The sequence below is a fragment of the Panthera onca genome, chromosome F2 (genome assembly GCF_046562875.1).
Source record: "Panthera onca isolate mPanOnc1 chromosome F2, mPanOnc1 haplotype 2, whole genome shotgun sequence".
Classification (NCBI taxonomy): domain Eukaryota; kingdom Metazoa; phylum Chordata; class Mammalia; order Carnivora; family Felidae; genus Panthera; species Panthera onca.
Window position 1 is genome coordinate 23,822,282 of NC_138356.1, and position 24,335 is coordinate 23,846,616.

Consider the following 24,335-nt stretch of genomic DNA (forward strand, 5'->3'; position numbering starts at 1 on the left):
TCTTTTAATTTATTTTTCAGTAATCTCTACACCCAAAATAGTGCTCAAACTTAAAACCCTGAGATCAAGAGTCGCATGCTCTACAGACCAAGCCAGCCAGACACCTATCTCTTGCTCTTTTAAAAAAAAAGGAGGAACAGGAGTAGAACAAGGGTTATGGTGGCAAAGATGATAGGGTCACATTGCGAAGCAAAAATGGACCAGTCATAAGAATGAATTCCTAATTATCTCTCTGGCCAATTCCTTTCCTCTTAAATTTTTTAGGTATAAAAATGTATTACTTTACGTACAGGGAAACAAAAGGAAGTAATATTGAGAATACAGGGTTGGGGTTCTAGTCACGATTCCATATACTATGGACTTTAGAGTATGTAAAATAATAAATGTGTCTACTCTCTGAAAGCAATCAGCTAACACATACAGGCCCTTAAGAACATAGCTATTCATTTTCAGAATGCGTGTTGAATACTATACATGGCAATAAAAAATATAAGCCAAGAGCCAATATTTTATCATGAAATTACACAGGTCTGTCCTTTAGCTGTGTGGCCATGAGTAAGCTGTTTTACCTTTCTTGTTTGAACTATTTCAATTGTAAAATTGATATTAAAAACAAGTTAAAATTTCACTGAAAATAGATATTCATCTGAAAGTGTTGGAAAGATAAATCGCATAGCACGTTCCTGATATTAGAACCAGTACGCAGTAAATTAAATATAATGCAGGGATACCTGGGTGGCTCAGTCAGTTAAGCGTCTGACTTCGGCTCAGGTCATGATCTCATGGTTCGTGAGTTCGAGCCCCCCACCCCGCCCCAAGTTGGGCTCTGTGCTGACAGCTCAGAGCCTGGAGCCTGCTTCAGATTTTGTGTGTGTGTGTGTGTGTGTGTGTGTGTGTGTGTGTGTGTGTGTGTCTCTGTGCCCCTCCCCCACTCACACTCCATGTCTCAAAAATGAATAAAAACGTTCAGAAAATGTATAATGCATAAACTGCATTAAAAACAAAAACCTATTCTCTTTAAAAACTGGGTCCTTTCTAGCTATCTTGACATCCACTATGCAGTGATTATTCCAAGGAAAAATCAGAGGACTTCCTGGTGCCCTTTCTTTCTGTTTAAAGGCAAATTTTAGGATATAATGTACCACAAATTTACATGTGATTGATCCAAACACAGCTTTTAAATAATAGCTAAGCAAATATCTCAGTAATCCTTCCAATACCTGGGTGAAATCGGTCAAAGAAGGCATAATTTTCAACACTGTACAGGGTAATTTTAAATAACTTTTGCTAATTAAAAAAGTAATGCATGTTTGTTCACCACAGAAAATTTAGAAAGGTATAAATAAACAAAAGTCGCCCAAAGATAATCACTGTTGAAATTTTTTGGGTACATTTCATTCTAGTCATTTTGTAGTTTCTTTATCTATGATATTGACATCTAATAGTTGAATTATGTGCACACTTAAATTATATACATTCAAATCACCAGTGTTTATGATTCCAATTATGGGTACATGCCCCTGAGGATGAATATGGGAGAAGTTTCAGTTCTTAACTTCCTGTGAATAACTATTGTTCTAGGATTCTAATGTTTAAACAGGTATTTTTCATGCATTCATAACTCCCACTAACCAAAAAAACAACCAACTATTCCCTTCTGGAGGAAAAACCAGCTCTGTTGGATATATTAAGACAGGATACATACCAATATTGCCTCTCTAAGGATTTTCACAGGTAATTAGGACTATACAAAATTTTTGTGTTTCATGCTACCAGCTGTAACTCAGGGGATGCCATTTCACTGAGAAACCATTTCCCAATTATAGATATTTACATTGTTTCCAAATTGTCCCCAGAAATAGTAATGTTGAAAGAAGTATAGTTAGTTCTAAGTTAATTTTGTTTTTTTAAATAAGCTCTATGTCCACCAACATGGGGCTTAAACTCATAACCCAGAGATCAAGAGTGGCATGTTCTACTGAATGAGCCAACCAGGTGCCCCTGGGCTAATCTTTCTGTATCTCTGTTCCTTCCTTAAGACAGCATGGGTTTATTTCTTAGGTCAAAGGATATGACACTCTCATTTTTAAATATCTTAATATATGCCACCAAACTGTCTTCCAGAAAGCTTAATGTGCTTTCATTATAATTCTTATCCCACTTAAACACATATTTTAACATAGAATTTTTTAAGAGTATTTATAGATCCTGGAAGATAAAGATATAAAACTTTTGTGATTGATTTACAATAAATTATTTTAAAAGAAAAACTGCCTGACAAACCTCTCTAAATGACAGGTTTATCCTGCAACAAAGACACTGCTGTTTTGGTAGTTATAATATAATATGGTATAATTACTTGATACAAATGTTTCCATTTATAAAAATGTAAAACAGGGGCGCCTGGGTGGCTCAGTCAGTTGAGGGTCTGACTTCGGCTCAGGTCAGGATCTCATGATTCAAGAGTTTGAGCCCCGCGTCAGGTTCTGTGCTGACAGCTCAGGGCCTGGAGCCTGCTTCAGATTCTGCGTCTCCTTCTCTCTCTGCCCCTCCCCCACTTGCACTCTGTTTCTCGAAAATAAATAAACATTAAAAAAAAAAATTTTTTTAAATGCAGAACATTCCATTAACATTTTATAAATCATTGTGTTGTGTAGTCCTCCTGCCCCACCAAAAAAAGACTGAAAGAGGAAGCACTTATTACCAATGAAAATGGAATATATTCTGTTTAATTATACAGAACAAAAAAAAAATCACATAATTATACAGAACAAATGCCATACATTCCATTTTCAAATTTTGTTTGATGGAAATGAAAAATCAATTGAGAGTTACAAAAAGAAATGGAAGAACCTTAAATGCATATTACTAAGTAAAAGAGATCTGAAAGGCTACTTACTGTATGGTTCCAACTATATGACATTCTGAGAAAGGGAAAACTACAGAGAAAGTAAGAAGATCAGTGGTTGGGGGAGGTGATGAATAGCTGGAGCACAGGGGATTTTTAGGCCAATGAAAACATTCTGTATGATACCATAATGATAATACAGGTCACTGTACATTTGCCCAAATCCTTAGAAACATCAAGAATGAATTACAATGTAAACTACAGACTCTGCGTAATTATGATGTGCCAATCATAATTCATCAATTATAACCAATATACCACTCTGGGGGCAAGATGTTGATAATGGGGGAGACTGCGTTTGTGAGAGCAGAGGATGTATGAGAAATCTGTATCTTCTGCTCAGTTTTGCAGGGAACCTAAAAATACTTGCGAACCCAGCAATGTTTTAAAATGATTGTTATAGAGATAGAAATCTACACTACATTTTCAAACATCAATATCCATCCAACCATCAATAGATCCATTCTTCATATCCCTGTTCTTAAAAGGCTTGAGTTCTGTCTTAAGTACTGACTCAAGTATCAAAGTCAAAGGTAACCAAAATTGTTTCTCTAAAGGGATAAATATGCCCATGAATTTTTTTCTTTTACATGTTTGTTTGAGAAAGAGGGGGAGAGAGAAAGGAGAGAATCCCAAGCAGGCTCTGTGCTGACAGTGGGGTTTGATCCCATGAACCATGAGATCATGACCTGAGCTGAAATCAAGAGTTAGACACTTGGCTGACTGAGCCATACAGGTGCCCTAGTCCATGAATTTTGGTCACTTTTGCTCTCTGGACCTAGACTATCACTAAGTATTTGCCCTACAACTTGGTCTACAGTATACTTTTATCTTGTTGCCTCCTATCCCTTTTATGTTTTTGGAGTTGTTTTTTTTTTTTTTTTTAAAGAGGGTTCATTATTTTAAATTCCACCACTACCCCCCCCCCTCAATTTCAGAACACTTACCCTTGTCTAATAAAATATTAAATCAAAGGAGTGGTAAAAGATAGACTACACAGGGTTGGAGACTTAAAGTGATACCCTTGAAAATGTTTCAAACTAATTCAAATGCTCATTTTTATGCAAGAGGACACATATCTCTCTACCCTTCCTGGTATTGTATCTGGGAAAAGATTTCACTTCTTTACTCCCAAGGAAGGAGCAGAATTAGAATATTTCTGTGTCTTCCTTTCATGCTTCACTTTTTCATCCTCATGAAGAAGTTTCTTATCTATTAAAAGAGGTTGTTGAGGGTCTGACATTCATTTATTTACCCTTCTGTACAGGGCAACTACTGTGTTCATGGGATGGAGACACCTCTTGACTATTACTCTCTTTAAACCTTTACATGTGGTTTTGAAAACTGTGATAAACAACTTCATGCCAAATTGTGTTATTTAAGATGAAGATCATTTCATAAATGAAGACAGACCTAAGTTTTTAAATGCTGCCTTCTTAGCAAGAGACATTTTAAAACACTACTAATCAGGGGCACCTGGGTGGTTCAGTTGTTTTAAGCGTCTGACTTCGGCCCAGGTCATGATCTCACGGTTCATGAGTTTGAGCCCTGTGTTGGGCTCTGTGCTGACAGCTCACAGCCCAGAGCCTGCTTCTGATTCCGTGTCTCCCTCTCTCTCTCTGCCCCTGCCCTGCTCGCACTCTGTCCCTCTCTCAAAAATAAACACTAAAAAAAAAAAAATTAGTAATCAAACATATGGTTTTAAAAAACAAAGGGTTACAAATCATACATTATATATAATGTATATGATATTACATAACACCAAACTGTATATATAAATGCATAGAATAAGATCTATTTGTTTATCTCTTGATAGAAGAGAGTGGAATTAAATATGAAAATTCTACATTAAAAAAGTAAGTATATATTCATACATTACACTAATAATAAATGAAACATGTAAGTACTTCAAAAATTAACTACCAGGACACCTGGGTGGCTCAGTAGGTTAAGCATCTGACTTCAGCTCGGGCTCAGGTCATGATCTCACGATTCATGAGTTTAAGCTCCACATCTGACTGTCGGCCCACTTCACATCCTCTGTCCCCTTCTCTCTCTGCCCCTCCCCGGCTCGTGTGCATGTGTGCTCTCTTTCTTTCAAAAATAAGTAAACATTAAGTAATAATAATAATAATAATAATAATAATAAATTAACTACTTACTGTGTAATTGAATTTTGAACACTCTTTTCATTTAAAGTCATTCCGGGAGGTGGGTCATTTTGCAAAGCCAAAAGTTCTTTCTGCAATCGTTTCTAGAAAAGAGTATCAATAATAATTTGTACTTTAAGAAAAATGACAATGTAAATATCCTTCTACACAGAATGAAATCCTTGATTAAATTTCCTCCATAGGGCTCATATCTTTTCAAGTCCCTTACACCTTGTATGTATGCCTCACTCTCAAAGTTTTAATTGCTTGTCCCATAATTCACAATCAAAAGATTTCCAAATATATTTGAAAACATTGATGCTGTAAAGTGGTTATGAAGAGCAGCCAGCTACCTACAAAACTTCACTGTTACTCCACTGGGGTTACAAGATCTCAGCCTAGGTTTTAAACGCTTAAAAGTTTCACCACTGTTTCCTTTACTGCTTTCCAATTGTAAAAACCACAGTTCTCCATCATCCTTAAAAAAGGTGTCATTTCAGACATGCAAGCTTTTCAGAGAAACTATACAAGTAACCACTCATGCAAAAAGCCTTTAAATTTAAAATTTTAAATAATTTAAATAATTTAAATTTAAATAATTTAATTTACAATTTACAGCCCATATTTGTTTTCTTAAATAGGGTATCTGCACATAATTTAAACTATCAATATCAGAATATAACATATCTGGGCCCAAGATATGCAGTTATTTTTCCACATAACCCAAATGACTATGTATTTACATTCTTGTTTATAAGTTTTTACTGTTCAACTCTTCTGTTATCACTAGTGGACATTCTTTTTCAGTATACAACAAAGCAAAACAAAAACCATAGAAGGCTGCAACTTATGGGTTTAAAAATCAAATAACCCATGTTATTATAAATTATTTCATGTAACATTATAAATACTCTTAATGAGCATCTTTTCTTGGAATAAAGTAGACCAAAATGGGTATCTGTTCAGAACTCAACAATTCTCTACTTAAAAGCTAGTTTGTGCTGTTGCTGGACAATCAAGTATCACTAACAAATATTTCTAGACCTTTTCAGTTTATGATGCCTTTAAGTAAATTTAACAGCATCCAATACCACTACAGATTGGAAAACTCTTCCCTTCTCGGGGCGCTTAGGTGGCTCAGTCGGTTAAGCGACCAACTCTTGATTTTGGCTCAGGTCATGATCTCACCGTTCATGAGTTTGAGCCCCATGTCCGGCTGTGTGCTGATAGTGCAGAGCCTACTTGGGATTCATATTCCCATTCTCTCTCTCTCTCTCTCTCAAAATAAAGAAATAAAAAACAAACAAACAAACAAACAAAAAAACCTCCTGCCTTCTCTGTTGAGAATCACTGGAAAAGAACTTATTAATAGGCACACACACTTGGCCCACAAGCAGGTATCTGTGGACTACCACACCTTTACTTTGGTCTCTGTGGCCTTTCTGCAATTACCTCCTACATTTGTTTGGCTCTCCCTCACAATGAGGACAGACTATGTTTTTGATCACAGCATCCCCAGGGTCTAGAATATGCTCAAAAACATCGATAATAAGTTACTAAATGTTAAAAAACCAAAAAAAAAATTCTAAATTCCTAAATGGCTCTTAAAGTGGCCAAGAATGAAATCTTTCCTTAGATCCTGCAGTATCATAATTGCTAGTAAAATGAAAATAAGGTATCAACTACTTGCAATTTCTGATCTCAGCTGCCTTCCAAAATGCAAAATAATTACAAATTGAAAAGCAGTTAAGAAAAATTTTAAGTATCTAAAATACAGAAATAAAGCTGCCTAAGTGACTTGTTTTGAATAAAGAAATATATTTGTGATAAAGTTCTATGTTAGAACAAGGTTTTTCATTTATTCCACTTATGTTAACAAATGTAGGTTATATGATCAAGCATATTTTTTTTCAAGTTTTAAAATTTTAATTCCAGTGTATTTAACATACAGTGTTATTATTTGTTTCAGGTATATAATACAGTGATTCAATGATCAAGTAAATTTTTTTAATGTTTATTTTTGAGACAGAGAGCATGCACACGTGCGATGGGGAGAAAGGAAGAGGGGGAGGTGCAGAGACAGAGGGGGACAGAGGATCCAAAGCGGGCTCTGGCTGACAGCAAAGAGCCCAATGTGATGCGGGGCTCAAACTCACAAACCACGAGATCATGACCTGAGCTGAAGTCAGACACTTAACTGAGCCACCCAGGTGCCCTGATCAAGTAAATTTTTATTATTTTATTTTACTATTTTTTTAAATGTTTACTTTTCAAAGAGAGAGAGAGAGAGAGAGAGAGAGCAAGCGCTCGCACAAGTGGGGAAAGGGCAGAGAAAAGGGGGCAGAGGATCTGAAATGGGCTCTGTGTTGACAGCAGAGCGCCTGATGCAGGGCTCAAACTCATGAACCACTGTAAGATCATGACCTGAGCCTAAGGTGGATGCTTAACCAACTGAGCCACCCAGGTGCCCCTCAAGTGAATTTTTAAGAACACTGGGTGCAACAAGGAAAAACTGGTATCTTCAATGAGGGACTTCTCAGAGACTTCTACATTGATTCTCCAAGGAGAAGAAGATAACAAAGAAGTTTCCAAAAGTAATGGAAACCCATTAGTGTAGAGCATCTCTGAAAAGTCTTGTTTCAATAATCACACTTTGGGTAACACTGCTGTAGAAATTCTCCAGATCTTGAGAACTTTACTAAAACAGGGAACACAAGCCCTGTTATCAAATCAAGGATATATAAGGCAATTTGCACAGGTACTAAATGAAACATAAGGATATAAAGGTAAGTTAAGAAGAGTTTTATTGGTATCATTATCCCTTATGTCTCCTGAACATAATGATTAAGAGTGCTATGAAAAAAGAAATGTTTTCCTCACCCTGACACTAATTCTTACATGTCCACAAAGAAAAAGACCTGTGATGACCAAACTCCCAAGAGAATCTCCAATTAACTCTGCTTTCTTGTATTCCCATCTTTGTGTAGTTCCTTCCCACACTGTACCAAAATTCAACAGTGTGACTAACAGAACATAGCTGAAATGATGGTATGTCACTCCCAAGATTAGGTTATAAAACAATATGTTTTACATCTTGGTCATTCTCTTTAGAATCACTTGCTGTATTGTGAACAGCCTAATTCAGAAGCCTGCATGCTAAGATTACTGGCCTCCTGCTAATAACCATGTATGATTTGGAAGCATATTCTCCAACCCTAAGCCAGTCTTTCAGATGACTGCAGCCCAGGCCAGTATCTTGCTTACAAACTCAAGAGAGACTCTAAGCCAGAACCATCCAGCTAAGCCTCTGATTCCAGACCCTTTGGGCGACATGGGATTATAAAGGTTTGTTCTTTTAAATTACTAAATTTGGAGATAATTTGTTATATAGCAACAGATAATGCAGGATCTCTGTTCCAAACTCCCCTCATGAAAAGGGGTTATAATCTACAACCCACTTTCCATTTCAATATCACAGGTCAGAATCTAAAACATTCTGAGGGGGTGAGTCACTACATAAAAAGTTTTTTTTTTTTTACTGAGTGGGTGAGTCACTACATAAAAAGACAATTCATGCCAGCCCCTTAATGTCTTAGCTACTAGGCCTTAAACTACTTTGCACCCATCCACATCGCCTCCAATAAAGAGATAAAGCATGACCAACCTTTTGGGGGCTAATGCATATTTACTAAGCCCACTAATAAAAGTAATAATTCACCCATGCACTTAAAATCAAAACATAAAAAAAAAAACATACAAAGAATGGAAGGTCAAATGGTTTGTCTATTTGGCTGGTTCACAAAACAGGGAATTTATCCTTTGGTGTATTCTCAGAACAATAATTCATTGGAGAAGGCAGAACACGTCTTTAAATAAGCAATCAGTCCCCTCAAGGGTCCTTTGGATCATCTAAGAAATTGGTTCTAATGAGGTATACTCCAAAACAAAACAAAACAAAACAAAGCAACAAAGAAACTAGCCCTAAGTTACTTGAACACTGACACAGAAGCTAAAAGAGAAGGACCTAAAAATTTGATGTAAAAATAAACAAGAATTCATACTTACCTGAGGATGTAAAGAGCTAGTGATCTATTTAGAGATCATACCATGTAGAATCAATCAACAGAAAGCTATTATCACATGAGGAAAGCATTCAGCTCCTCCTATCATTGAAGACAAAGTATTATAAAAGTGGATGAGAAACACTAGCAAAAGTGATGATACCACCAGCTGTGAAAACCATCATGGCAACATGGCCGGCTTTCCCATACAGTGCTGAAAATGGCAGCTACAGACTAAAATAACTGAAGATAATAGAAACTAATTGCAGAAGGTAACGGCTGTAACCAGAGAAGCAGAACTACCCTGAAACCACTGGGAGGGGAAGAAGCTAAGAAATTTGCAATGGTTCTTGGCCAAATATCACCCTTGTGTGTACCTAAATTGGTGAGGATATGGAAAAACTAATTACATATATTGCAAATGTATCATCATTTTCTGAATCTAAGAAACATCATCAGTCTTAAGATGCACCATTATTTTATATAACCCTGGAAAAAGAAGACTACTGCCAACTGAATAGTAACACACCACTGGTAAGACATATCTTCATTTTGGATTAAATATGAAAAAACTGCATTTAAAAATCTATGAATATTGTATTAATAAAAGTTTAATTTTCCTAATACTTAAATACCAGAATTACTTGAAAAATAAAAATTAAGTTGCTGAATAAATTTAATATGCTGAAAATGATTCTTATCTCAATATTTAATACCTAACCAAAAATACATGATTTCAGTCACTCTTTAAACATGCATTTTCTTTCCAGAATTTGCATAAAAGTGCACAGACATCTTGTCCTCCCAGACAAAAAGGCCTAAAGCTACTAGCAAAAGAATTTCTTTTTCTCACCTCATTCATCAAAAATGGTCAGGCCCAGAATCTAAATGTCTGGAAGCACCACAAATCTAGAGTAAACCTGAAAAACTCCCAACTAAGCCATCATCTTATGTTGGCTCAAGTCTGAAAAACACACAGGAATCTGAGCTCTGAAGAGATCCAGATGGATTTACATAATCAGTAAGAAAGATCCTGATACATCTAAATACCTTGAGAGAGAAATGATTAAACATTTTCAGAACTGGTTTGGCTTGGGGTACCTGGCTGGCTCAGCGAATAGAGCATGCAACTCTTGATCTCAGGGTTGTGAGTTCAAGCCCCATGTTGGGCGTGAAACCTACTTAAAACAAAACAAAACAAAACAAAACAAAACAAAACAAAAAACTGATTTGGCTGTTCAGTGGCTCTGACTTAGTAGTCCAGCCAGCACCTCCTTTTCTTTCCTTCCTCACAAAAGCAAATGGTTCAAAGTGATATGAATCCATTCTAATTTATTACCTTTGGGGGTGGGGAGTATTAAGAAAACCACTGACAAATTTTGCAACTATCATCAATGACAAGGTATTGGAACACACCACAAAACTGAAGGACACTCCAGAATGTCATAACACCACAGCTGGGAATCTCTGCTCTAGATTACAACAGCCTAGGACTTGTAACCCTGTACTTACAGTGACACCAGTTCAGTTCCTAAAATGTTTTCCAACTCAATGCATGTGAGGGATTATTCTTGAGATTTACTCTCCCCTATGACTGGGGCTTATTACTACAGTACTGGGTTGAAGAAAGAAATTAATATAGTATTAAAAGGCTGCTCTGGAGCTTAACATACCCTCTCTCCACTATTACTTCTCCAAGAATTACTACAGTAAGCTGCTTCACACCAAAGGTGAACTGTGGAAACACAAAACAGTCAACATAGTGAAGAATAGACACATTTATTATTACTCTTAACTTCACGAGATGTAAAGCCCTTGGTAGGCTCAAGCCACTTTGTATACAAAAGAGAAAAAAGCAATTTAAAAGATAATCACTTTAAAACTGTAATCACTGTATTCTAACAGCCCGATTCCATTTCCCCCAACTCAAAATATCAAAGGTATCCAAATATACACTCATAATGTTAAATCAAGCTTGAATATGCCATATGCCTCCCTGGCATAATCAAGATATGAGATAATGGATAAATACAAAGACTAACACTTTTAAATATTAAAAATTTTTAAATTAATGTGGGGACTGAGGGGATGGTTAAATAGGTGACAGGGATTGAGGAGTGTACTTATGATGGACACAAAATGATGTATGGAAGTGCTGAATTACTATCTTATACACTTGAAAGTAATAAAATACTCTGTTAATTGAATTAAAATAAAAACTTAAAACAAATTATATAGACATAAAATACATATATACATAAAATCTCAGAAGTCCAAAAAACTTTTTAAGTGTGGCAAAACTCTATCCTAAAAGAGCCCTGCTATTGTGTACTGAACATAATTTAGCCTAACAATGACTGCATTATTGTGACAGCCTTAAATAACAATGAGATCTATAAGCCCAACCAATTCTGCAGCAAATTGTGATAGTCTGATATCCTTGTTTTCCACTTGTTTTTTTTTTTTACTGTCATCTGCTTTTTCATTGCCAATAACTTATCACAATACCTAACTTCTATTCACTGACATCTTATTTTCCTTTCTCCTCTTTTCTCTCCTTCATCTGCTGTTTCCCTCTCCGCAAGCCCACCCTGCATTACCTAGCAAAAGAGTTTATTTATTTTGTTGAATATATCACTTTATTTTTGTTTAACCATACTCATCTTCAGGGCTAGCATTAACAGTGGCAAACATTTATTCCTTCACATGCTCTTAAACCATAATATACTGTCTCACTGAAACGAACTGGAGAAATTAGGAGTAATTTCTGCAAGTCCTCATTAAATGAAAAGCATGGCCCAGTAACATCTACAAGATCACATTCTGTGTAGCACAGTGCTAAACCATGGAGTTTCATCCCAATGATGTGATCTCTGCCTCTTCAACTATTGTCATTTTCATCAATGCCCACAGTCATATATTAATTCCAGTCTTTCTTCTTCACACAGCTAAGGATGATGAGTATGACTGTATTTAAAAAAAAAAAAAAAAAGTTACTATTATGGTCGTTTTGTAGTGAACATTGCTGTTTAATCTGAAGAATACATCATCAAATGAAATGTACCAGTTAGCCAAGTTGTAAATGCAACATAAAAAGTTCTTAAAGGAAATTAAAAGTGCTACTCCAGTGAACACTTGAGTGGTAAGAAAACAAAACAGCCTTTTATTGCTGATATGGACAAAGTCTGAGTGGTCTGGATAGAAGATCAAACCAGCCACAAAATTCCCATAAGCCAAAGCCTAATCCAGAACAAGGTTCTAACTCTCTTCAAATCTGTAAAGTCTGAGAAAGGTGAAGAAACGGAGAAGAAAGATTTGAAGTTAGCAGAGATTGGTTCATGAGGTTTTAAGAAAGAAGCCGTCTCTCTAAAATGAAAGTGCAAGGTGAAACAGTAAGAGATATAAAACTGCAGCAAGTTATCCAGAAGATGTAGTTAAGGTAATTAACAAGGGTGGCTACACTAAACAACAGATTTTGAGTGGAAATGAAACAGCCTTCTATTGGAAGAAGAGGCCATCTAAGACTTTCATAGCTAGAGAGAAGTCAATGCCTGGCTTCAAAGAGTCAAAGAACAGGCTGTCTCTTGTAAGGGGCTAATGTAGCTAGTGACTTTAAGTTGAAGGCAGTGCTCACTGGCCATTCCAAAAATCCTAGAGCCCTTCAGAATCACGTTAAATGTACTCTTCCTGTGCAATGTAAATGGAACAACAAAGCCTAGATGACAGCACATCTGTTTACAACATGGCTTACTGAATATTTTAAGCCTACTCTTGAGACCTACTGCTCAGGGAAAAAAAGCTTCCTTTCAAAATAATACTACTCACTGACAATGTACTTGATCACCCAAGAGTTCTTATGGAGACGTGCAACAAGATTAATGTTTTCATGCCAGCAAACAAAATCCATTCTGCAGCCCAAGGATCGAGAAGTAATTCTGACTTTCAAGTCTTTACTTAAGAAATACACAGCTGCCATAGACAGTGATTCTTCTGATGCATCTGGACAAAGTAAACTGAAAACCTTCTGGAAAAGATTCACCATTCTAGATGCCATTAAAAACATGTGTGATTTGGGGCACCTGGGTGGCTCACTAAGTTAAGCACCCGACTCTTGATTTCAGCTTGGGTCATGATCTCACGGCTCATGGATTTGAGCCCCACATAAAGCTCTGTGCTGACAGTGCAGAACCTGCTTGGGAGTCTCTCTCTCTCAAAAAAAAAAAACAAAACAAAACAAAAAAAAAAAAACCCCTGTATGATTCATGGAAAGAAGTCGAAATATTAACATTAACAGAAGTGTGTAGAAAAAATGGATTCCAGCCCTCATGGATGACTTTGAGGGGTTCAAGACTTCAGTGGAGGAAGTAACTGCAGATGTGGTGGAAACAGCAAGATCTAGAAGTGGACCCTAAAGATGTGACTGAATTGTTGGAATCTCATGATAAAACTTTAACAGATAAGGAGTTGCACCATATGGATGAGCAAAGAAAGTGGTTTTTTGATTTGGAATCCATTCCTGGTAAAAATGCTGTCACTTTCTGAAATGACAAGAAAGGATTTAGAGTATTACATAAACTCAGTTGATAAAGCAGTGGCAGGGTTTGAGGATTGACTCCAACTTTAAAAGAATTTCTACTGTGGTTCAGATGCTGTCAAACAGCATCAAATGCTACAGAGATATCATTCCTGAAAGGAAGAGTTGATCAATGCTGCAAATTTCATTGTCTGATTTCATATAATTGCCACAGCCACCCCAACCTTCAGCAACCACCACCCTGATCAGTCAATGACCATCAACATCCAGGCAAGAAGCTCCACAAGCAAAACAGATTACAATTCACTAACAGCTCAATGGAGGTTAGCATTTTTAGCAGTTTTTTAATTAAGCTATGCACAGTTTTTTCAGACACGATGCTACTGCACATATAACAGACTATAACATAGTATAAATACAACTTTTATATACATTGGGAAACCAAAACATACATCTGACTCATTTTACTGTGATATTTGTTTTATTGTGGTGGTCTGAACCAAACCCACAGGATCTCTGAGGTATGCCTATATTCTAATGGGTAAAATTAGGGGCACCTGGGTGGCTCTAGACTCTTGGTTAGGTGTCTAGACTCGGTTTTGGTTCAGGTTATGATCTCACGGCTCATGTGATCAAGCCCTGCGCTGGGCTCTGAGCTGGCAGCACAGAGCCTGCTTGGGATTCTCTCTCTGCCCCTCACTCACACGTGCCCTCTCTAAAAATAAAGGATAAAAAAAACCTTATTTAAAAAGGTTTTAAATTTAAAAAAACCTTATTTAGGGTAGGGAAAAATATAAAGACAGGAAAACATTAAAAATGTAGAAATAGGGGCACCTGGGTGGCTCAGTCAGTTAAGTGTCCCACTTCAGCTCAGGTCATGATCTCACGGTTCTTGAATTCAAGCCCCACATCCAGCTCTGTGCTGAAAGCTCAGAGCCAGGAGCCTGCTTCGGATTCTGTGTCTCCCTCTCTCTCTGCCCCTCTCCTTCTCATGCTCTGTCTCTGTCTCTCTCTCTCAAAAATAAATAAACATTTAAAAAAATGTAGAAATAAATGTCAGTGGATGCCAATGCAACTGTACATGAAATGGCCAACACTGTTTTTCTCTCATTTCATCCAACAACCAACAGGTGGAAGGTTAACAATAGGGGAACACAATGGAATAAAAGTAAGATTACTATACACGTTAGTATCATTACACTATCAAACAACTACTATTTTTCCCCCCAACAACATTAAACAATTATAACAATAGCTATCTCTCTTCTTTTAGGGTGAGAGGCAAAGCAATGAAATGATTTTACCTTATTGTAAAATGAAGCAGAATTTGATTCATGCAAATTAAGGAAACATTTCCTTTCCTACTGAACTCTAAATACACTTCTACAGACTTAGTTCCTAATAGGTATTTGTTGAAACTCTTAGCCCTTTTCGGAAATGGAAAGCCTCCAACAAATAGAGGTATTCATTCTTTATTTTAAACTAACATTTTCAAAAATTAGATTGGAATGCAAAAAGCGACAAGACTTAAAGATTCCTCTTCTTACAAAGAGGCCACAGTCTTAAAAAAAAAAAAAAAAAAAAAAAAAAAAAACTGCATGTTTTCATGCTTCTACATGCTTTCAGGGTACAGCCGTGCCTGAAAGGAGAGGAGTGGGCACAGAAAGAAACCACGATCATGATAAACTGAAAACCAAAGGAAGAATGTGTTACAAAAACTGAACAATTTCATTTTCAGCACAATGGCAGAATAGAGACTCTGAATAATTCTATAAAAAAAAAACAAACAAAAAGTGAGTGTAGGAATCCTGAAATAAAAAGATCATGGTTGGATTTCGCCTTGGGGATTTCTACCAAACCCAAGGAGGGCAAGGCCAGAAAGTGAGGCTTCTAACAGAAGACTATGACTCTTCAGTGTAAGAGTAAGAGAAAGGGCATAGAAATTTGCCTGTTTTGAACTCAGCAATGGGCGGAGGAAGAAAAAATTTCTTCCATGAAATGTCTTAACCTCAAGTGGACACCCACGTGGATTTACAGTATGAATTCCTACAACCTCAGACAAGAATTTAATCAAAGTAGTCCAGGAAGTAATGCCCAGGCAACTGGCAGAAGCAAATATAAACCCTAGAGGAAAAGAAGCTCTATCCTTCGGAGGCAACAATTTCACTTATCAGAATCTAGAAAGATAAATTAAAAATTAATAAGGACCAAATGAGAACTTATTCAGAAGACAATAGCATTCAATACCCACTGTGATAAAAATCTATCTTCTCTTGCATTCAGAATAGTACCAGATCCCCCAATTAATTTATGTCCTTATGGGATTTATATAACTGTAAGCAACTCTAAGGCACAGATTGTGTCTATTTCTGTGTATTTCTAGCATTCAAAACTGTGCCTGGCACATAATGGTTTTTGCCTTAGTACATGTCTAAAAAATTAATAAGGGTGTTGACCAATTCACTATTTGCAAGGGTAAAATCCAGAAAAAATATGTGTCTATCAATAGCTAACTTACACAAATTATGGCATATAGAAATAAGACTATGCAACCATTAAGAATTATGTGTACTAACAAAAGAACCTCAAAATATACTGATGAAGAAAAAGCAAGTCTAGGGGCACCTGGGTGGCTCAGTTGGTTGAGCATCTGACTTAGGCTTAGGTCACGATCTCGCAGTCTGAGAGTTCGAGACCCGCATCAGGCTCTGTGCTGACAGCTCAGAGTCTGGAGCCTGCTTCGGATTCTGTGTCTCCCTCTCTCTCTGCCCCTCCCCCCACTCATGCTCTCTTTCTGTCTCAAAAATAAATAAATGTTTAAAAAAAATTTATAAAAAAAAAAAAAAAGAAAAAGCAAGTCTCAAAATACATAGAATTCCTTTATGTTAAAACAAAAGCAACAGATTGTACAAATGTTATATAAATGTATACAAAAGAGGTCCAAAGGAAGCATATACAACTATTTTACAGTAGTACCCTACTAGCAGTGGAAATGGAGGAGAAAGAAGACACCTCTATTTGCACTATATACTTTTATACTATGACTCTTTTACAATAAGAATGTAAACATGAAGGGCACATAGGTGGCTCAGTTGGTTAAGCATCCGACTTTGGCGCAGGTCATGATCTCACAGTTCATGGGTTCGAGCCCCCTGCTGGGCTCCAAGCTGACAGTTCAGAGCCTGAAGCTTGCTTTGGATTCTGTGTCTCCCTCTCTCTCTGCCCCTCCCCCATGCCTGCTCGCTCACTCTCTCTCAAAAAATGAATGAAACATTAAAAAATAAATAAAATTAAGGGCTTAATGGATGATGAAAACATATCCACATAAGAACCTGTACACAAATATTGATAGTAGCATTATTTACAATAGCCAAAAAGAAGAAACAACCCAAATGCCCATTAACTGATGAAGAGGTAAGCAAATGTGTCCAGATAATAAAATGTTATTTGGCCATAAAAAAGAATGAACTACTGACACATGCTGTAACATGGATGAACATCAAAAACATTATGCCAAGTGAAACAAATCAGTCACACAAAAAACTAGTATATGTGATATTATTTACATTTCATGTAATAGGATAGGCAAGTCTATAGATACAGAAAGTAGACTAGTTATCTGCCTGAGGGATGTGGAGTGAAGTGTCAGAACAGTGAGTGCTAGTGGGTACACGTTTTCTTTTGGAGATTATGAAAATATTCTAATATTAGATTATGGGGATGGGTACAAAACCAGGTAAATATACTAAAAACCACTGATTGTACACTTTAAATGGTTAAACTTTATAGCATATAACTTTTATCTAAATAAAACTTTTTAAAAACTCAATGGCTAGATTAAGTAGCAGACTAAAATAGGTGAAGAAAGAATTAGTACCTAGGACAATAACCTGAAGCATTTATCCAGGATATAACAGAGAAATGGAGATGAAAATGTGAAACAAGAACATAAAGGAGAATAAGAGGCAACACTTAAACAGATAATGCTTGAGAATTTCCCACAATTATTGAAGACATCAATCCTCAGGTCAAGAAATTCAATGAATTCCAAACAGCGAAATAAAAAGAATTCTGAACTTAAAGTACAGAACATCAATTTAAAAAGAGCTTAATCCTAAAACTAGAGAGAAAAGACAGATTAGCCACACAGAAATGGAAATTAGGTTGATGGCCTAAAAGTAACAATGGAAGTCAGATAACGCTAGAACTTAGAAAACTGGAATTTTATCTTTAGTGTAAGCGAAAACAATGGACAGTTTTAACTCCTATATCTGGTAAAACTAAACTAAATTTCAGGAACACAAGTGAAAAAAAAAAAAGGTATTTTCAGACAAAACAGAGTTTACCACCAATAGCAACCAACCAACAATAAATCTTGACTTCCTTCTGGAAAATGATCCCAAATTGCAATTTTAAGATGCAAAGGAATGGTGAGCAAAAATACATAAATATATAAGTAAATCTATAAATCTAAACACTGGCTATAAAACATAGGCCCACAATTCCTTATGGATAAAGTCTTGCGGCCAGATGTGTTTCAAAATTAAGAAATTTTTGAATTTTATAAAAATAACAATATTGGGGTACCTGGGTGGCTCCATCAGCTAAGCATCCAACTCTTGATTTTGGCTCAGGTCATGATGAGGACGATGAGGCTCAGGTCATGATGAGGTCATGGAGATGGAACCCCATGCCGAGCTCTATGCTAATAGCGTGGGGCCTGCTTGGGATTCTCTCTTCCTCCCTCTGCCCCTCCCCTGCTTACAGTCTCTTGCAAAATAAGTCACAGGGGCCCCTGGGTGGCTCAGTCTGTTGAGTGTCAGACTTCAACTCAGGTCATGATCTCTCAGTTCATGAGTTCAAGCTCCGCACTGGGCTCACTGCTTTCAGCACAGAGAATGCTTTGAATCCTCAGTCACCCACACTCCCGCACCCCCTCCCCCCATCTCTCTGTTCCTCCCTCCTCACACTGTCTCAACAAAATAAACTTTAAAAATGTCACAAATTAGGCTTCAGCACTTTGAATACATGGGATTTTTTCAAGACTATGCAGTCTCATGTCCACTCAGGGCAGGTTTCGCCACTAGAAAAATCTTTGGTCAACATACACTGAAGTTTTGGTTTCTAAACCTTTTTTTAGATTTTGGATTTCAACAAAAGATAGGAGCCTAAAGTATCAATTGGTAAGATTAAAATAGAACAGAACCAAAATACAGGGCAATTAATACATAAATTCGAAGACAGGTGATGGGAGTTAGAACATTCTAAGATCACATTGTCTTAGAAGAGCGCAAAACAGAGGAGCCTGGCTGGCTCTGTCTACAGAACATGCGACTCTCAATCTCAGGGTCATGAGTAAAAGAGTACAAACATACTCATAAGCTTTATATTGTATGAAAGACACTGATTGTTGTTTTATTATTTTATTTTAATTCCAGTACCAGTTAATACCAGTTAATACCAGTTAACACTGGTAAGCTTTAGATTTTGATAGCTGTGCATGTTAAATTAGGTATCATAACGCCTAGAAGTCATTAAGAAAAAGACAACCAAACAGAAAAATTGGCAAGAGACTAGAACATACAATTTACAGAAAGCAATGTAATGAATAATTTGTATGAAAAAGTACTCAGCTTCACTGATCATCAGAGAATGAAAATTAAAACCATATTACTGTAATAACATATATCTACCAAAATGGCTAACATTAAAAACAACTGACAAGACCACGTTGGCAAGTATGTGCAAGAACTGGAACTCTCATACAGTTGGTGGACAAACCAATTCGCATTTTTGTAAACCTGAATATAAACTATTTTATATTTTATTCCACCAATTTTATTCCAAGGTATCTACCCAACATATATAGGTTCAATAGGACACATGTATAAGAATGTTTATAGCAGCATTATTCGTGATAGTCCCAAACTAGAAACAAATATCAAAAGTAAAATGGGTAAATAATTTGTGGTCTATTCATACGCTTCAATAAGAATTATTCAGTTCTATACAGAACATAGATCATCTTATGAAGTAATGCTGAGAAAATGAAGTCAAAGAAAAAAATACTTATCATATAATTCCATTTATATAAAGCTTGCCAACAGGCAAAGTGATGGCACTAGAAATCAAGATAGTGATTACCTTTGGAGAGCAGAAGGTAGTCGCGATTGGGAGTGGGCATAAGAGAGGCTCCTGATGTACAACTATTATTCTATTTCTTTGTATGTGATAGCATTCACTTTGTGAATATATAAACTCTACATTTAGATTTCTGCATGTTATATCTCAGTAAAAACATTCATCAAACTTTTCGAAAATTGACTATGGTGACCAACTCTGCAAATATACTAAAAGCCAGTAGATTGTATACTTTAAACAAATGACCACAGTATGTGAATTACTTCTCAATAAAATGATTAATAAAAATTTTATTAAGCAAAAAATAAATGAAAGATAAATATGGAAAATGTTAAGTGTTGAATATATATAAAAACTATAGATGTACTATCTTTTGTACTTTTCTGAACATTTGAAATTTTCGTAACAAGAAGGTTGGAACAGGGGGAGCATGGGTAGCTCAATCAGTTGAACGGGTTTGAGCATGCAACTCTTGCTTTAGGCTCAGGTCATCATCCCAGAGTCCTGAGATGGGAGTCTCCCATCAAGCTCTGCATGGAGTGGAGAACCTGCTTAAAATTTTCTTTCTCTTTCTCTCTTTCTCTCTCTCTCTCTCTCTCTCCCTCCCTCCCTCCCTCCCTCTCGTCTTTCCCTGTCCCTCTCCAAGGTTTGCACTCTCTCTGTAAAATAAAAAAAGGGTGCCTGGGTGGCTTAGCCAGTTAAGTGTCCCAATTCTTGATTTTGGTTCAGGTCACAATCTCACAGTTCATGAGATCAAGCCCCACACAGAGCTCTGCACTAATAGCCCAGAGTCTGCTTAGGATTCTCTGTCTCCCTCTCTCTGTGCCCCTCCCTCACTCGTGCTTTCTCTCTTTCAAAAATAAATATTAAAAAAAATAATAAAATAAATTTAAAAAAATTTTTTACAGTTTGGAATAAAAACATGAATGACAACATTGAAAGAAATGCAAAAACGGGTAGGGTAACTCTTAAAAGAATAGGAGGTATATCTTTTAAACAGGTGGAAGTGGGAAAAACAAAATGAGAAAAAGGAAAAAGAATCAATCCATACAAGACAAAGGTACAGAACAAAAGCAGGATAAATGAAAAGCATTTAAAAAAGAAACAAATTCCACTATATCAGTTACTCATTAAAAACACAGATTAAGTTCTTTAAATGGTAAAGAAAGTTAAATAAATGGTAAAAATATATACTTATGATACTTTTAAGAGATATAACTAAAACAAAAACACAGAGAGGTTCAAAGTCAAAGGACAAAAAAAAAGATACCAGGCCACAAGAAAGCTGACATAGTTTACTTGTATCTGCTAAAACCAACTTTAAGGCCAAAAATATTAAAAAGAAGAAATCTATACAGGGATAGAAGGTTCAATTCACCAAAAGCATAGAACTTGAATATACCCAACTTGGCCTCAAAAACTGATCAACAGAAGAAATCAATCTACCTTCATAACAGGAAATTTTATTAACATATCTCAAAGTAATGGACAAATCAATCAGACAAATCAACTTGCAAACTACTTTTGCCAGACTCCCTTCTTGGTTTTGCCAATAGGAGGTAGTGGGGGGGAAAAAGTGTAAGAAAATGCCAGTCTCCACCCCCCAGATTCTGATAATGTCTCCAAAATGAAGATGTCTCCTACTGAAGTCAAGAGCTGGTAGTAGGTTTCTACCAACAGCAGTAACTCAGAATAGCTCCAACAGCTTTAGTAGCAAGTGCAAACTCTTTGGTTCCAGCCATTAAGCAGTACAACAACCAGATCTTTTGGCTGGGGGGGGGGGGGGGAGAAAACAAAACTCCTTTGTTCCTCTCAACTCTCAACCCCTCTCCCTTCCCTTTGGCCGGTCTAGTCCTAACCACACCCTAGTAACCAATTACCTGCATTAAAACTCTCTGCCTGAAAATACCTACAGTAGTTATTATTTTCCTATCTGCTCACAGATCAATAGAGCACATTTAAAATACTAACACTAATACCTAGAAAAAAAAAAGTTTTTCAAGCATTTATAAAACATTTGTAAGAAATGACCAGTGTTAAGCAATAAAATCTAGTTCAACAAATTTCAAAGAATTGTATGATACAAATCACATCCTCTGAACACAATGCAGTTAGACATAGCAAAAAGAAATAGGAGACAGTGCATACATTTAGAAATCTTAAAACACACTTTTACACACAATGATAACAGAAGGAATCATAGTGGAGACCAAATATATTCAGAAATTATCACAAAGATATTACCTATAAAACTTATGACATACAGTTAAAAGTGTACTTAACATAAACTATATTATAGTTTTAAATGTTTACTTTAAAGCAATGGCTCTTAAACTTTTTAGTCTTAGACAAGATCAGGCACATTCAGGGTGGTATGGCCATAGACTACACTTTCCGTCTTAGAAGGCTTTTATACTTACAAGATTTTTAGTTCCCCAAAAAGCTTTTGTTAATATGGAGCAAATATATATATATATAGATATAGATAGATAAACAGACACATAGATAACTACTGTATTAGAAATTTGAATTGTGAAATTTTAAAGTCTGTTAATTCATTTAAAAATAAAACTTATTGCTTAATAAATCTTTTATTATTTTAAAAAATGTTTATTTATTTTGAGAGTGTGTAAGCAAGTGGGGGAGGGGCAGATAGAGAGGGAGAGAAAGAAACCCAAGCAGGCTCCATGTTGTCAGCACAGAGCCTGAAGCGGGGCTTGATCCCAGAACCGTGAGATCTTGACCTAAGCTGAAATCAAGAGTCAGACGCGCAACTAACTGAGCCACCCAGGCACCCCAACATACAAATATTTATGAAGATAACTTTACTTCTGATACAGAAATTATAAGAATTGATATTATTTTATATTTTTGCAAATTTCCCTTAATGTCTGCCTTAAGAAAAGATATCTAGATTTGCAAGATGGCAGGACTCACCCTGGTAGGTATCAAGATTTCACCATAAACTGTGAAGTATGGACACATATAGATCAAATAGGGTAGAAGAAAGAGCCCAGATGTCAACCCATACTATTTGGAAACTTGACTGATGACCAAACAGGAAAGGTTCTTAGTAAATGGAACTGAGACAAACTGGATAGGGAGTAAAAAAACAAACAACTGGGTGGCTCAGTCGGTTGAGCGTCTGACTTCAGCTCAGGTCATGATCTCATGGTCTGTGGGTTCGAGCCCCACATCGGGCTCTGTGCTAACGGCTTGGAGCCTGCATCCTGCTTGGGATTCTGTGTCACCCTATCTCTCTGCCCTTCTCCTACTTGTGCTCTCTCTGTCTCTCTCTCTCAAAAATAAACACAAACATTAAAACAAATTAAAAAAAAAAAACAAATACAACAACAACAACAAAGAAATTGGATTTCTACCTAAAACCATAAGGATTAAAAGACTAATATGTGAAAAGCTAAACCATAAGACTTTTTGGAAGATAACGTTTTAGGACAAATTTCAGAAAAATGTCAGGACCTCAGAGTAGAAAAGGATTTCTTAAACAAAATGCAAAAAATACGAACAAAAGGAAAAGACTGACATTTTCTTTGGGGTTTATCAAGACCCTGTGAAAGCAAAAAAAACAAATCTTGAATTGGGAAAAGAATTTAGCCATACAAAAGAACTTTATAAATCAATAAAAAGACAAATGAACTGACAACAGTCAATGGGCATTTCATACAAGAGAAAACAAAAATGGCCCATAAACAAATAATCAAGGAAATGTAAAACAGAACCACAATGATATCACCTACAAAAATTATTAACTCAGACAATACCAAATATCAGGGAGTATGTGGTATCCCTGGGACTCCCGTACTACCAGCAAAAACATAAACTGATTTAACTACTTCTGACATTTAGTAAAACTGAACAAAGACATAGTACCACTCACTAAGTCCACTCCTAGATATATATCTTAAAGAAAACCATACACGTGTGCACCAGGCAAGAGGTATCAGTATATCTAAAGCAGAATGTTCATAATAATTTGGGAGTAAAATAAATACTGATAGAATTTGTAACAAAGAACACTACTTAACCTTAAAATTGTACTACATCCATCAAGATAAATTAATCTTAAAATGCTAAACAAAAGTCAGAAAAGCTTACAGTATGATTCCATTTATTTAATGTTCAAAAAAGCAAAACAATATACAGTTTAAGGTAAATCTACAATAAAAAATTGGGGATAAAAACCAGAAGAGAAATTTACTCAGCGAAGGACATGAGGTACAATTAGAAGGGGCAGAAAGAAAACTTCAAAAGTAATGGTAACTTTTATTTAAGTTCAGTATTTTATTAATATTATTTAAATATTCACCTGCAATTTTTAAATTCTTTTGTATGTATATTTCATCATCTTTTTTTCTAGGCCACTCTCAAAAGTTTGGTTGTGAAAGAAGGGACAGCAATAGAATGATAGTTGGCAGAAATGGTAGATGGAGGTGTTTATTTTTTAAGGAAAAACTGAAGCACATGTAAATACAGAAGGTGATAACTGATGTAAAAAAACCTATAAGAAGATGGGACCTAGA

At 36.1% G+C, this 24,335-nt stretch overlaps 1 protein-coding gene across 1 annotated transcript in view; it reads right to left on the reverse strand.

Moving 5' to 3' along the window:
* The window catches only part of UBE2W (ubiquitin conjugating enzyme E2 W), a 76,968-nt gene that overhangs the window by 32,878 nt on the left and 19,755 nt on the right, over positions 1 to 24,335 (reverse strand). Inside the window, exon 2 of the mRNA XM_078441540.2 lies at positions 5,071 to 5,162. Coding sequence (XP_078297666.1) covers positions 5,071 to 5,162 — 92 coding nt within the window. The remainder of the gene's footprint in view (positions 1 to 5,070; positions 5,163 to 24,335) is intronic.